At 39.1% G+C, this 15365-nt stretch overlaps 2 protein-coding genes across 2 annotated transcripts in view; both read right to left on the bottom strand.

Annotated features, from left to right (window-relative positions):
• The window catches only part of lamb1a (laminin, beta 1a), a 48836-nt gene extending 45663 nt beyond the window's left edge, over positions 1-3173 (bottom strand). The window contains exons 1-3 of the mRNA XM_079810246.1: positions 3038-3173; positions 1944-2116; positions 634-772 (exon numbers count right to left, since the gene is read on the bottom strand). Coding sequence (XP_079666372.1) covers positions 634-772; positions 1944-2116; positions 3038-3065 — 340 coding nt within the window. The 5' untranslated portion in view covers positions 3066-3173. The remainder of the gene's footprint in view (positions 1-633; positions 773-1943; positions 2117-3037) is intronic.
• A 631-nt stretch (positions 3174-3804) lies between these two features.
• The window catches only part of lamb4 (laminin, beta 4), a gene marked incomplete at its 5' end in the record, with an annotated part of 36134 nt that continues 24573 nt past the window's right edge, over positions 3805-15365 (bottom strand). Inside the window, 16 exons of the mRNA XM_079808793.1 lie at positions 3805-5693; positions 5797-5950; positions 6924-7094; positions 7302-7437; positions 7567-7774; positions 9825-9969; positions 10177-10362; positions 10439-10638; positions 10786-10943; positions 11391-11745; positions 11828-11924; positions 12644-12861; positions 13526-13750; positions 13904-14052; positions 14141-14372; positions 14645-14788. Coding sequence (XP_079664919.1) covers positions 5554-5693; positions 5797-5950; positions 6924-7094; positions 7302-7437; positions 7567-7774; positions 9825-9969; positions 10177-10362; positions 10439-10638; positions 10786-10943; positions 11391-11745; positions 11828-11924; positions 12644-12861; positions 13526-13750; positions 13904-14052; positions 14141-14372; positions 14645-14788 — 2918 coding nt within the window. The 3' untranslated portion in view covers positions 3805-5553. The remainder of the gene's footprint in view (positions 5694-5796; positions 5951-6923; positions 7095-7301; positions 7438-7566; positions 7775-9824; positions 9970-10176; positions 10363-10438; positions 10639-10785; positions 10944-11390; positions 11746-11827; positions 11925-12643; positions 12862-13525; positions 13751-13903; positions 14053-14140; positions 14373-14644; positions 14789-15365) is intronic.

Genomic DNA, 15365 nt, shown 5'->3' with positions numbered 1-15365 from the left:
GAACCAAAGGTTAAATTATTTGATATTTTAAGAGACTTTTTGAATTACTGAGTCTGTCCTCTCTATGATATTTCCTTTTTTCCCCTACATATTGGTTAAGTCAGATGACTGATTTAGCTGACATTTCCCCCCAAATATTAATAAGCAGTGAATTAGTTTTGCTCAAGTATATTTTTTCTAAGAAATAATAATCAAATTATAATTTTACTGTGTTTAATATAAAATGATATATTACTAGATAATAAGAATACATGTTTTTAAATGATTGTGTCATTTATCTTATGCTGTTTTAAACCAGTATAAAAAATCAACACTATCCGCAGGTAGAAAACTCTTTCCCAAGGGAAAAGAAAAAAGAGTTGTCATTCCACACTTTAAAGACAGGTCATCATGTTAACTGGTCAGCAATTATACAACTGCTTTGAAGTTTCGTCCCTCCATTGGTCTGATTATAGGGGAACTAACAGACACACTAATAAGAGAGAGTTCCCTATAATAAGTGTTTCACAGCCTTCCTATGTTCCCATGAGAACTATACGGATAGAGCAGTCTTTCATACCTTGACTGAACAAACACTTGGTACTAAACAGGAAGATGAGCCATTGTCTTGTTTGGAGTCAGGGCTCAACTCACCATTTTCCGACTGCCACCAAGTCTTCAGGCGGTTCGGAGCAAACGTAGTCACAACATTCTCAATTCTATGGCTGGTTAGGTGGTGCATCCTCTCATCGTAGGTTTCCGTGGAATCGCACACAAAGCACTTCTTCTCTTCCTGTGATGGAGGGGGTGGGAAAACCAGATAAGGTCAATTGCATTCTTGTGACGCCAAAACTTCTCCAAATGAAACGAATGACTGTAAAGGTCTTTGAGATCCTGAAGCACTTGGTCTTGATTTACATTATGCAGCTTTTTCAAAGTCTAAATAACTACAGAGAGCATTGGTTTCATGTGCTCTCCAGATGTTCAGAGTTGCTTTGGGACATTTTCTCCTCATTAAAAACCTATCAATTTAGCAATTTAGTTCTCTTGAGGAGAATTAGCTTTAAAGTTGGGACAAAAATGTTGTTGTAATGTGACTAGTGCATTAAAACGAGTTCCTGTCTACCTCCACCTCATAACCGGCATTTGACCTCACAAGGGAGGATGACATCCCCACCACCATTTTAATAACTGTCTGTATGCCATGAGCTCCAACTCAAAAGGTTGCACTGCAAAGCTTTGATGACACCACCTAGCTTTAAATGATTAAACGTGAAAAGAGATGAAGGTAAACTGGAGACTTCTGATCAAAAGAACTGATACGATGGTGTAAAGCAAATTCTTGGTCTCCAGACATGGCTTAGAAGCAATTATCTCTGTTATGGTTTGTCATGAGTGATTATAACTCAGCCATAGCATCAATAAACCTCTATAAACCTGCAGGTTGCAGTTTTGAAGATTCAGAAGACCCTCATAACATTTTCAATGGACCTATGTAAAAAAAAAATGTAAGGCATTTTGTCTAGAAGGAAGTAGTCTAGACATTCGAAGGTCACAGGTCCTGAAACAAATCTCCACAGACAAACATAACTTCATGTTCCAAAAACACCCACATGAAATAACAGGACCGCAATAAAGCTCTTTCTGAAGATGTTCCAGATAAAAGCCCTGAGGGGTGTTGGGAGAAATCCCACAATTGGAAATAAAACATAAATCCTCAAATGTGGTGTTACAATATAATTACCAGGCCAAATGTAAAGCCCACAGGGTGTAGTTTTCATTTCGGGTGAACATATATCAATTGACATCATGACGTTTACATAAAATGAATGCCTATCTTTGCAACCTGAAAAATTAAGTCCTCATTTCCACCACAAGTCAATGAGTCGATGGTTCTGAGACTTTTAATGACAAAACATCTGCATTTACTCAAAAGGGTTTTTGAGATGCAGCACATAGGTTACCTGCAAATGACTGACGATACAAAAGGGCTCAGGTTTCTGGAGTCCGCATGTTGAGGTTGCCGAGAGTTGGTCAGCTCTTCCAATGAGAAGATCTCCTGTGGCAGGATAACAGCTCCCCTCTGTGCAAACATCTCCCAGCTCAGGCACATCTGCAAGAGCCCATGCCCCTAAAACTGTGTGGAAGAAAAATTGTATATGCATTTGTACTAATGAAACGTGATACCATGTAGACTTTGTTTGCTTGTATTTTCAAGGTCCTTTAAGTTTTAGAAAAGCTCAAAAGTGTGAGTGGTGATAGACCAACATTTCAGCCAGGCTGCTAAATTGGCCATTTTAACTTACACTCTTTTAAAACAAAGGGTTAGGCATTTATGGTTCCATGGATAACCTTTAACACCCATGGGTTCTTGCCATTGCAACAAAAGGTCGTTTTAATTTGAAATGGTTCTCCAGACTATTAAAAAAATGTTCACACTAAGAAAAAAAAGGTTCTTTTAAGAACTATTCACTGAAAGGTTCTTCTGCTAAACTCCCCTTTTGGAACCAACACACACTCACAGTTACAAATACACACACACAATCTAAAAATGCTGGGTTGTTTCCACCTATGTTTGGGTCAAATATGGACAATCCCAACCATTGGGTTTAAAATTGAATCAAAAAATGTCCACATTTGACCCAAACATGGGTTGAAGCAACCCAGCATTTTTTTTAGAGTCTTAGTATAAATGCTATATGCAACTGGCTGTATGGCAGTTCATTGAAATTACATTTAAATTAAATTATATAAAAGTATATTATTTTAAAAGTAAAAAAAAAAAGAAGAAGTTAATTGAAGTGTAATAAGAACAAAAAATATATAAATCACAAGTGAACATGCAAAGGTGTAAAATACATATACTTTCTAAAACAAAAAGTTATTTCAATAATATTGATTTTCTGTAGAAAGTTTAAGATATCTAGGCTACTTAAAGTAAATCAATTACAAAAAGATAACTGCTTAAAGTTTGAGAAACCATGCCTTGTGGCAGTGAAAACAGGGCAAACATTTATAGTGAGAGACTTTGCCACAAGCAAACTAAAATGAAACTTACTTAGAAGGGCTGTGAGCTGTAACAGCATGTTTCTAGATTCTTTCTTCAGCCTGTGTGTGCAGTAATCCTGGTTTTGCGTTGGAAACTGCAGCGCTGAGACTGATCCCTGCAGACTGTGCTGCTGCTGCTATACTGCAGCTGGAACTGTGCGAAACTTTTCTCCTCCGACGCTGATCTTCTGCGCATGCCTCGAGCCCTCGACGACTCGCGTCTCGCGCCCTCCCTCCCCCATTCACGAAGGTGGTCTTGAGGTAAGCAACGGTATGGTCAAAACGGATAAAACTAATTAAAAGAGCACTAAAGAATATGATTCCAAGTTGACTGATGTATGTACACGTCGAATTAATAAGTGATGGCAAGCATTTGCATACACTGAGGGAAACGCGATGTTTTATGGGATTTGAAACGGTATGTTACCTCAGACACAGCAAAGATATTTAACGTTACCGTACTCAGGGAGGGATTGTTGGGGTTTCTGACTGAAAAATGTGTGCAATATAGTCGTATTTTGTCCCGTGTGGGCAAATGTATTCAATTTGTTTGTCAGTACCAACGAAATGTCAGATCTATTTACTTTAATGTAGGCTACCTAAGTTAGTACTGTGGCTACCACCATGTTTTAACAATGATAATTATATAATGTAACTTACTGCTATATTCATTCACCATGGTATTAGCATGGTACTCCAATGTATTATACACAAAACCATAGTATTGTGGTAGGCTACTTTTTTAGTATCAAGAGAAAGATAACTGATTACATCAGTGGTTGCAACAGAAAAGGCTTTTATTAAATGATAAAATAATATTTTTTCTCACGCATAACAATTACAAAATCCTAACAACAATTATGTTAACAGCTATTCTCACTTTCAAAGAGGATACGCTGAAATGAACTGGCATGAGATCAGTGAAATGGCCTTAAATAAGGGAGGATTCCTCAGTAATTAGACAGTTTAAAGGTGAGTCAAAGTGCAGGAGGTTCATGTTCAACTAATGGTTGTCTCGGCTGAGCTAAATTAGTGAAATGATCCAAATAACCAGGGAGAGGTAAACTAAACTCTGTCAGTTTAGACCTTAAGTAGCCCAGAGCTATTGATTATCACTGTATTCCTGAGGCAATAAAAAGTGGTCAGCTATGTAGATTCTGAAGGCAAGTTCTCCAAAGCACACAGTGTAAAAGGTGAATCTAAATTGATTCCTTATTTAAGGTCATTTGCCCTACATTCTGTCGCCTTTAACCAGTTCACATAGCATTTTTCTTTGTTTTCTCTTTGTAAACTTCCAGAAGAGATTAGGTGAGGTGGCAGTTCCTTCAGAAACCTGAAAGCCACAGTTTAACCATTCAACAGACTTGCTAAGCAAAACCAGAAAAAAAAGGTAAAAAATTTACTTTTTATGAACTGAATGTACATAAAAATTAAAAACTAAATACCTAAATTAACTGGTTTTATTTAAGTCAAAAACCTGACTACATGTTACTCCTAAAAGTCATTTTTAAGGATCAGATCAGGTAGGTTCATTTTTAAATCGTTTTAAAACATTTGATCTATTTCATGATTTTTTTCCCTTAAATTTACTCAATGAAGATGAAATTATCTCAGATAAAATGTCTCAACGACACTTATAACTAAAAAGGGGGGAAAATCCACTCAGACAGATCAATGAAATAACATCAGTGGTGCTTTACCTTTGGTTTTGCAATTCAATAGTAAACAGAGAGGCTGTTAACACGGTAGGACAAAAGCACGGACCCTCCACCTCCTGCGAGAGACAAACGAACACATTCCACAAGCAGCAGGCGTCTAAACTTGACTGTCTTTTCTTATTGCACTTGGAGCAGCTGTAGATCTGAACTCTGGAAGTAATGCTGAAGTAGATTTTTAATCTATAGAGGTTTTAATTACTTAACCATGAACCAAAAACAATGAAAATACTTTGAACTGCTTACTATTGGAGGAAGTTTAAAGTCTTTTTGAATGATTCACTTTAAAACCTGGCTCATAAGAATCATTGTGACTCAGTGAGGACAACTAAATAGAAAAATGTTTTCGTTGTCATTATTTTGTGGTGCACAACTTATCTTATTCTGTTCAACAAACTCATAACTTGAGTAAAATATGATTTTTTTTGCTCTGGCACTGTAGATGCAAGAGATGGGCATTTTTAATTTTACTCTTGCGTCCCCTAGTGGACAGTCAGGGTTGTACATTCCCTATATGACTGTAAAACACAGGACTGGACCATAATTTGCTCCAAAAAAAAAATACTAGAAAGAAAATACTTAAACATATTTAACAGATTTTAAAAACTGGACAGAACCATTCTTGGTGCTCGATGAGAACCAGTTCGTAGCACTAGATTCAGCAAACGCTTAAAGGATCAAGTTTAAAGGACTGCATTTATCCCATAATCCTAGTCCGAGGCAGTTTTGCCCTGTGTTGCCTTCAGCATTCTCCCATGGCAAACACTAAAAATGCTTCCACTAATTTTGAGGAAGGGAAGCCCTTGCAGGCTTAAGTGGAGCACAGACCATATTTTTCCACTTTGTCAACAATAAAGTTCTTCAAATCGTCTGCCTCTTTCTGGAGTGCCTCCAAATCTTTTATCCTTTCCTCTTTTCTTTCAGTTGCAGCCAGAATCCTTTTCTCCAAGTCTAAAAAACCAAGGACAAAGAAACATTTCAAATATCGAACATATCGAAATCTGTAATACCATTAAATCCAGATGCACGCTGCTCTGTTTTTGCGATATTGTACCTTCAATTTTCTTGATTTTATCTTCCACATATTTAGCCAGCGTTTCTGCCTCCATTGTGATGTTCTTTAGACGTTCATTAGCCTCTTCGTTAACATTCTGGTTTGTGCCGTTCCGTTTTAAATTTTCAAACTGCTCTTTCAGTTCCTCAAGATCCTGTAAATGTAGAAAAGCAATCCACTCTTAACAGAACAAGTTAAGGTTAACTAAGAGCTAAATAAAGGCAGCTACAGCATCTTTACAGTTATTATGCGTATACTTTTAAAGGGGGGGTATAATACTATTTCATGCATTCTGACCTAAACATGGCCAAAGTTAAAAAAAAAAAAAAACGAGTTGGACGTATGACGGAGTATTTCTGTGCCAAATACACAGGATTCAAACAAGTTTCAGAAAGTTCCAGAGTAAGGCCCTGTATGATCTGATCTGCCGGCGATTTGATTTCGCCCTGCAGCTCAGTCTGGAAACCAGTACATTCATTTCTACTGCTTCTGTTACACTTTTGCGGGAACCAATCATGGACTGGCTTATCCACTTGGCACGCTATTGGCGGGTTAAACACGATGGCGGATAGAGAAGCGATGGGTCATTGCCCGTTGATCACGTCTCTTGTGGTCTGATTGGTTGAAGGACTATCCAATTGCATACAGAGTAATTTAATTTATGCTCGTTTATCACGCCTCTTGTGCAGTAGAAAATACATAGCAGACTCCCCAGACCAATGTTCAATTTTAAATTGAGCTTGGTCTGGTGATAGCCAGACAACTGTTTGACATCATAAAGGGCGGAATTCCTTGTATGGGCAATTCTCCCATATGAGTGCATGTACACATCAACCAGAGCGAGAGCAAGAGCATGGCCTTCAACATGCTTCATTCAGGTTACACCACGGGTCACGGCACACTTCCAGGAGCTCGACTGTTTCCGGAAAGTAGCGGTACAGCTGTATCTGTCTTTTATAAATCTGATAAAACTAAAGACTCTTCGGAGATGCATGAAGGATGCAATACTACTCTATAGGTACTCAAGATTAACATGAGATTGGCTCCTTTAAACAGTAACTATGTTTGTACATCCAACCTACTGCATATTTACATAAAATATATGTACTTGTGGTTGTAAGACTTACTTTGTCGGCGTCTTTGGCACTGGCGAGAGCTGCATTGGCAGCATCTTTGGCCTCCTTCCCCTGAGCTCTGTTCATCTCTGTCTTATTTTTCAAGGCCTGAATTTCATCCAGTAACTTTTTGGCACGAGTCGCATCCAAATTATCCTCAATGTTTTTCAGTTTAGGTTCAGTCTATTTAACATTGATGAGAAAATATTGTTATAAAGCAGTATATGGAGCAAAATAAAAGAAATTATGAATTAGTATTAAAGTGGTCTAGGACCACGTGTCTGACGTCATGATGAAAAATTGTCTAGAATGACATAAAGGTGAGTAAATAATGACTCATTGAAAGATTACTTAAACATGCATGCATTGTTTAGCTAAATAAACCATTACCTCATTAACTTTGCCACTGATAACATCATTGTTTTCTTCAGCCTCAGACAGATCAATGACTATCTTGTCGTTGAGCACTGCTGTATCATTCAGTGCTTTCACTATCTCCCTCACATCAATTGCCTCGGTTCTGTTCCTGGTTATACAACAATCAAACAGGATTAGTGATGTTGGTGAGTGGTGACCACAGGTTTAGCTTTATAAAGCACACTATTATACTAGAAACTACAGCTGTGAGACATAGACTTCATTAATACAGCCTCACAAGATTTCTTCTGCCCTCTCCTTCAGGTTTTCAGCAATTTTGGCTTGTTTTTCCAAGTGCTCCAGATCAACGTTGAAGTCTGTTAAGTTTGCCAGGATCTTCTTGATGTTGTCAATCATGTCCTTGATCTCATCAGGGGACTTGGGCAGCTGAATGGACAACACAGCATTGGCCAGTTTCTCAATGTCCTCTGGCATCACCATCTCATCTGTTAAGGTACAATACTCAACTAAATTAACATTTAACGATGTACATTTTACTTTGCTGTAAATGTGAACTTAAGTCGTTTCATCTTAAAATGAAAATGAATTCTTGAAATTCATCTCTTGTGACACACCAAATCTATATGATTTGGAGACATTTCAGAATGAAGCTGTTTTTTTTTAAGTTTTATGATCAGCTGTCAGGCTCAATTGAAGGCCTGTTCAAACAAACACAAATGTTTAGTACAGAAATTTGGTCAGATTTTCACATGTGTTTTGTCTGTTCAGACTAATGTGAAAAAAATGCAGATGGGCTAAATAAGAATGCAAATTGACTCTAACAGTAGATGGCTCTAATGGAAAAGCAGAAATACAGCGGTACACAAAGGCAGCAGTGCACATCTTTCTGTTTCTGAGACACCACTGTCATGAGGCGCATTTCCACCGTGGGAACTTTCCCCAGGAACTAGGGACTTTGGGGTGGTACTTGGTGTGTTTCGACCGCAGGAACCGGGGTCTAAATAAAGTTCAGGGGAAAGATTTCCCCCTAAAAACAGCCCTGCTTGCGAGGTAGTTCTTTTTTTAAGTTCAGGAACTTTCGGGGTTGGGACTTTTGCGCTGAACATGCTAATTGGATGAGCTCACGCAGCATTTTATTTCAACGTTAAAAGTCTGTTGCGGTGCGTGCAGTAAGAGTCGTTTGTTATTCAAATCAAGTTTAAAAAATACTACCGATGGACTGTCGACGAGGTTCAGGCTTTATTAAGTTTATTTGCGGAGGACAAAATCCAGTGGGCTCTGGAAAGTCACGCGCAGTCCTATGTCACCGGACTAATCTTCACGGTACTTTAGACCACGATGGAAACGCAGACAGCAGCAGGTCTGGAGGTAAAAGAGTACCTGGGAAAGAAGTTCCTGGGACAAATTGTTCCGGGTAATTTTGGTGGAAACGGGGCTATGGTGAAGAAAGAAAGTCAAAGAGTATTTACAAGTTCTCAGATTGTTGTTCAGATGTTTGTATTCACTACTTTGATACTGAATACAAGAGTAAAAAAGCCAGATTCTCCCTCCTCATTGCTGCTTAGCAAAATAAGCTGCGTTTCCACCACAAGAACTTCCCCCAGGAACTAGGAACTTTGGGGTGGTACTCTGTGTGTTTCGACCGCAGGGATCAGGGTCTAAATGAAGTTCCAGGTAAAAAGTTCCTCCTCAGAAAGTCCCTGCTCGTGACTTTGTACTTTTTCAAAGTTCAGGAACTTTTGGGGGTGGGACTTGGGCACTGAACATGCTGATTGGTTGAGTTCACGCAGCATTTTGATTGGTTGTCTCCACGCAGCATTTTATTTCAACCACCATCTTTAAAAGTCAGTTGAGGTACGTGCAGTAAGAGTTGTTTGCTATTCGAATCAACAATGGCTTTATAAAGTTTATATGCGGAGGACGAAATCCAGCGGGAACTGTAAAGTCCTACATCACCAGACTAATTTGCCTGATCTTCACGGTACTTTAAACCATGATGGAAACGCAGACAGCAACAGAAAAAAGTTCCTGGGACAAATTGTTCCGGGTAATTGCAGTGGCTATAGTGTGTTTGTGAGCATTAGCAAGTTGTAGTTTTATGTAACGTGTGACAGAATTTTTTTTTATGTTGGTCAAAACAGATAACTGTTCATTCCAATTAAAATGTATTGTATTGTATTAGGAACATTTTTTTGGGAAACACTAAGTCAGCACAAGTGTGAATTAGATTTCAGTGCTATAGCAGAGGGCAAGATTTCAGCGATTAACTTTAATTTCAGTCTTCCTCAATTCACATGATTGAGGAATATCAATAGTACTTTTGACATTGACACTAGTTACTGTCTACTTTTGTTGTATGAAAAAAATAAGCTTTGAACTCTGCTTTTATGCTCCACAAAATGAAGATACTACTGCTGATTTGTCTGAGAGTGACCCGAGGTGAGTAGATGATGAAATTACTTTTCCTGACTGGATATGATCAAAGACCAGGCTAGCTTTACCAGAAGCTAGCAACTGATTTGTTAGATGCGATACCTCTTAGGTAGTTCTTGAGCTTCTCTATAAGGTTCTTGGTGTCAGTCTTTTCCTTCTCATATTTGTTCTTATTCTGATTAATTTTATTCATCAGCTCCTCTGCTTGATCTTTGATGTCATTTGCCATTTTTGAGGTGTTCATGAGCTGTAAATAGAAAAGAAACAGAATGAGGCCTACATTTTACATTTTAAAGATAAAATGTGAGAAAGATATTGTGGCTTCTGAAAAACAACTTTACCCCAATATAGTCACTTTGAACTCCAAAACAATATTCTCTTTAAAGTATGTGCTTAAAAAAATATAAATAAGAGTATGCAAGAGTAGGAAGGTCCTGGTATGTTTTTGACTTGCCTTAGCATCATCTTCTTTGAGTTTACTGCGCAGAGCAGTGATGTTCTTCTCGGTCATCTCTGCCAGTTTGGAGGCATTGAGGCTGATGGGTAAACTCCCCGTACAGGCCGGCCCCCCACACATCCCACACAAAGCTCCACCACATTTTGCTTTCTCACATTCTGCATCACCTGGAGCCCCACAGACCTACAAAGAAAGATTTGTCACTGTGATTTACAGATTTTTCTTTATTTACAAAACCCCAGTTTTACTCTTCATTCACCTCCTCGTTGAGATTGGCGACACTCAGAGCTTTCACTTTCTTGTCCAGCTTATCCATTTCTCCTATACGACACTTAGCAATTTCCAATGTGACGTTCTCTCTCGTCTTCCTGGAGGCTTCTTGGACCTTTTTAGCCGCTTCCACTTTTTTCTCACTGTCAGTGAACTCGTCGTAGAGCTTTTTGATCTTTTTGAAAATATCTGAAGAAACGACACAATAGTTGCATAGTAGCCCCTTTTAAAAGCCAAACTGAAGTGTTATAATGATATTGTTCACAAATAACAGTATGATTCAGCCATAACAACTTTTCATGTTGATATTCATTGAGATGCTTTTCACACACAAACCATTAGCTTTTACATCTGTCACGGGAACCTCTTGTGTCTTCTCTCTGAGATTCTTCAACAGCCTATAAAACTCAAGGCGGATGTTGTCGATGTCAGTGTTGAGAAGTACGGTTGGATCAATAATAATTATGTTTGGGTCAATGGTCTCCGTTTCATTCCTGGGGAGTGAGTAGAATACCATGCAAGATATAGGCTTATATTGTACAAAGACTACTGTATACATTCCCTCCAGTTGTACTGGATATAACCAGACAAGTCTGAATTATTAATTTATAAATATGTTTTTTGGGGGTTGCCATGTCCTAAAAAAAAGTGTTCTTTAATACAATTTTTATTTTTTGCATGCTTCTTTTCTGCATGGTTGTGTAAATATGTATTTTTCTCTTCATTGTGATATCAGGTCAGGACAGCTGTATCATTTTGACTTTATATCCCCCAAAAAAAATCTAAAAATATTCAGAAATTAAAAACATGTTAATCAAGATATACAAGTCATTTTAAGAATTTTTGCATAAATTCATATATCCTAAATCAAATGAGTATCATGACATTGACCCAGAAATATTGTAGTATGTCAATGAAATTGTGTAAATGCATTATAATACCTAATGCGTGCCAAGAGCTCCTCTAGTTTTTCAAGCTCATGCTGAGCGGTCAGGTTAAGCAGACTCTGCAGCTTCTCCAACAAATTCTGTAAGTGTTGTAGATCAAATCTAGGCCGATAGTCTTCAGGGCAAGGCATCAATGTTTCTATCCTCTCAGCATCCAGTCTAACATCTGAGACGATTTTCTCCCAGAGGTGGTAGCAGGCATGGCAGGGTTCACAGGCAGGAAAGTTTGTGTCGTGACCCGGGGCACAGTCATCACAGAAAAGGCCTGTCACCCCTGGCCTACACAAACACTCACCCGTGTAAGTGTCGCAAGCTGGAAAAATGGTGCCCTCCATGTTACAGTCACAAGCTGAAGGAAGGATGAGATCATTTTGTTTTAGTCAGCAGACAGTGACTTGGAAGAGAACAAAACTCTGCATGTAATAGCTTACACATGCACTGTATATCTGGGTTTCCAAAGTGATTCGGCCCACACTCATCACATTTTCTGCCTCCGTACTCTGGCTGGCAGAAACACTGGCCTGTGATCTGGGAGGACATAAATTGTAGGTGTTGAAACCTTTGTGATAAGACACTTATTGTGAAAACTGAATTTATTGTTTGAATTAAGATAAGGGGCCCTATCATACACACGGTTTAATGCGGCGCCAGGCGTGAAGTGTTTTTTGCTAGTTTCAGCCTGACACAGTTATCATTTTCACGTCCTGTGCCACGTTATTTAAATAGCAAATGCATTTATACCCATTTGTGCACTCATGGGCATGCTGGTCTGAAAACGAGGTGTGTTCAGGCACATTGTTGGCGCGTTGCTATTTTGAAGCAACTGAAAACGACTGCGCCATTGACCAACAAAAACCTGGTCTAAGGTCAATAGCACAGTATTTTTTAGCGCATGTATCAGAATTAGCCTACCTATTTGCAGTAATGATGTGCACGTAGGCGTCATTGGACAAGCGGATCAATTTCCTCGCTAGAGAAGCGCTCAGTTTTTCTACTTGCAAATTCCGCCATAGCGAATCCGCTTTTAAAGGGAATGGGAGATGAGACTCTGATTGGTTTATTGCACGTTATGCCCAAAACACACCCATGACTCATTTAGCGACTAGGGACAACCCTTTTAGACTATGCACCTGGCGCACCAACCATTTTTCCAGTTGTTAAACTAGCAAACGTGCACCTAATCGCACTTGCGCCATGGGCTTTAGACCATGTGTTTAGATCGTTAAAATAGGGCCCACAGTATTAACCTTATCACAGACGTAGTTGAGAGCATGTTCTGGGTCACAGTTGCAGGGCTCGCACCCAGAGTCCCCATCCAGGTTCCAGTATCCATCCTCACACTCATTACAAAGGGCTCCTTTGACACCTGTGCGACATGGGCACTGGCCGGTTTCCTGGTCACAGAAACAGGGGCTTCCAGCTGGACACTTTGTGTCATCTGTGCCTCTCCGGTCACAAGAACACTCTAAATATACAATAAAAACAAGACAAAAAGTGTTTATAAAGGTGTTTTAGTGCACATTAAAATTTAAAAAAGACTCAAGAATACTACAGATTTCTCCCGGGTGACATATGCCATTAATTTAGTCCACTTAAAACTCACCCCCCTTCAGTCAACTGCAAGCTCGCATTCATTTTCGGATGCAAAGCCCACAATGCAAAATCCAATCAACAACCAATTAATCGCTTACTAAGTCCTGTCCAATTTTTTTTCTTCTTTCAATTATCTGTTACACGTGGATGTACATCACAATACAGAAGAGATATCTGTTGCTACGTCCATTTCATCACAACATTAACATTAAAATGTATACAGTATGTTTATATTCTGGGCCACATTAAGAGTTTTTTTTTCTTTATCAGTTAAGAATGGGACAAAATGTTTCAACATATTGTCTTTCCCTGTCGCAGTGTCGTTGTTTTGGCATTAGAAATGGAAACAGGAGAAATTTGGTTCTCCTTGGTTTGAGCCACATTAAGCATTTTAGGTTAATGTACCCTTTTAGGTAGTCTATGAATTTATTTTAAAAAATTACATTCTTGAGATTACAATTTATTTGAAGAACTGAAAGGCCCACATTGATGTTTGAAGACTGTCATTTAAGTTTGAAACCTTTTTAAACATGTACCTTTGCAGTCTTGAGCGAATGCATTGCCATAGTATCCAATTTTGCAGCTCTGGCATCGCGGCCCTTCTGTGTTGTGTAAGCAGCGCAAACACTCGCCAGTTATTGCATCGCATGCATCACCATCTCGAGGATCAATGTTATTGTTGCAACAGCACTCCTCACATCGGCCACCTGGCAACCTCAGGTCACCGTAATAACCAGGAGCGCAGGAGTCACAGTGTAGTCCTGCAAGAGTACAGGTAAGATTTATAAAATAAGTGAATTTGTTTAAATAGTGTTGCATCTTTTTGTTCCCTCACTCTGCGTTACATCAAACAGGTAGCTGAAAGACTCTTTGATGGTCTCGGAAATGCTGTGTATGAAAATGTGAACAAGCACCTGCATGTCCAGGCAGACATTCACAGTTTGAGGCTCCATCCTTGTTGCAGGAAAAGGCAAAGAAGCGTTCACTTCCATTCACATCTGGACATAAGCATGGTTCACATGGCTGCCCAGAGACAGGGTCACCAACATAACCATCTTTACACCTGGAACAGAAAAAAACATTAGCATCTAAATTCCAGTGAATATTATTTATTTTGATTGAAACAATATGATCTCAAAATCCTCTCTTGCCTTTCACAGTTGGGTCCAGTGGAGTGTTCCCTGCAGTCCAAACAGTCTCCAGTGATGGGGTCACAGATGTCAGCTAACCTGTTACATTGGCAACGTCTGCACAGGGGAAACCCATAGTAACCAGGGTAACATTTATCACATCGACGGCCAGTTACTCCATCTCGACATGAGCACTGACCAGTTGTCTGGTCACACAGTTCAGCGGTAGAGCCAGACGGATCACAGTCACATGCTAGAATGTTCAATGAAAAATAATAATGTAGCCACATTTCATATAGGTTTTAAATGTTTATTTCTTTAGTTTGAATTTAAATGATCTAAAACTAGACCTAAACTATACTGTCATATACTATACACCATTTTAAGAGACTTGTTGACCTTATGATCTCAGGACCACCTGGATATTTTTTACTTTATTAATAATTTAAGTCAGATTATATAATGTCAACTTTAAAATATGGATTGTCACAATATGCCTAAATGACACAAGAGAATATGGCTTACTTGAGCAGCCATTGGGTCCAAGCCCATACGTCACAGGAGCACAGGTGTCACAGCAACGGCCAATCACGTTAGGTTTGCATTGACACTGTCCTCCAAATTTACTGCATGATGATCTAAACGCTCCAACGTGATGACAGTTGCAAGCTGTTGATTGATACAGAGACACATAGTATACATATAGTAACATGGAATTAAATCTTGTGTACCATATTGTTCCGAATATAAGACGACCCTGAATATAAGATGACCTCTCCTTTTCAAGGTGTACCTTTTGGAAAAAAGGTAATTCTTACGCCGCATTAAAGGGGCTATATGCAACTTTTTCCCCAAAATAAACGTAACAATAGCCTTTTTATTTTACCATTTATGACTCAAACATCTCCTGATGAGCATACTGACACCTCGTCCGCTCACAGTGGGTGCACCTATAAGCCTGTATCCTATTTTTCCTATTTTCTGGCGGGTCGTTTTTTTCCCGTGCTGTCTGCTGATGTGACGTCACCACCGCTGCGAGAGCAAGCAGAAAATAAGAGCAGTTCTGTTTTTGGCCACAGGTGTCAGTCGCGAGTTTAAATTTCAGAAAAACGCATATAGCCCCTTTAAAGCGGCCGCTTTGAGGATATTGACAGGCAAGTGTGTAAGTATGTAGCCGAAATAATAAATCATGGGCCTTGCTGGTGGGTATGTTCAGCTCTTTGGCGATATTCACTACCTCCAGCTG

Source organism: Gobio gobio (assembly GCF_949357685.1).
Source record: "Gobio gobio genome assembly, chromosome: 25".
NCBI classification, from domain to species: domain Eukaryota; kingdom Metazoa; phylum Chordata; class Actinopteri; order Cypriniformes; family Gobionidae; genus Gobio; species Gobio gobio.
Note: the sequence above shows the minus strand (reverse complement) of the source record. Positions and strands in the feature narration are given on the sequence as shown.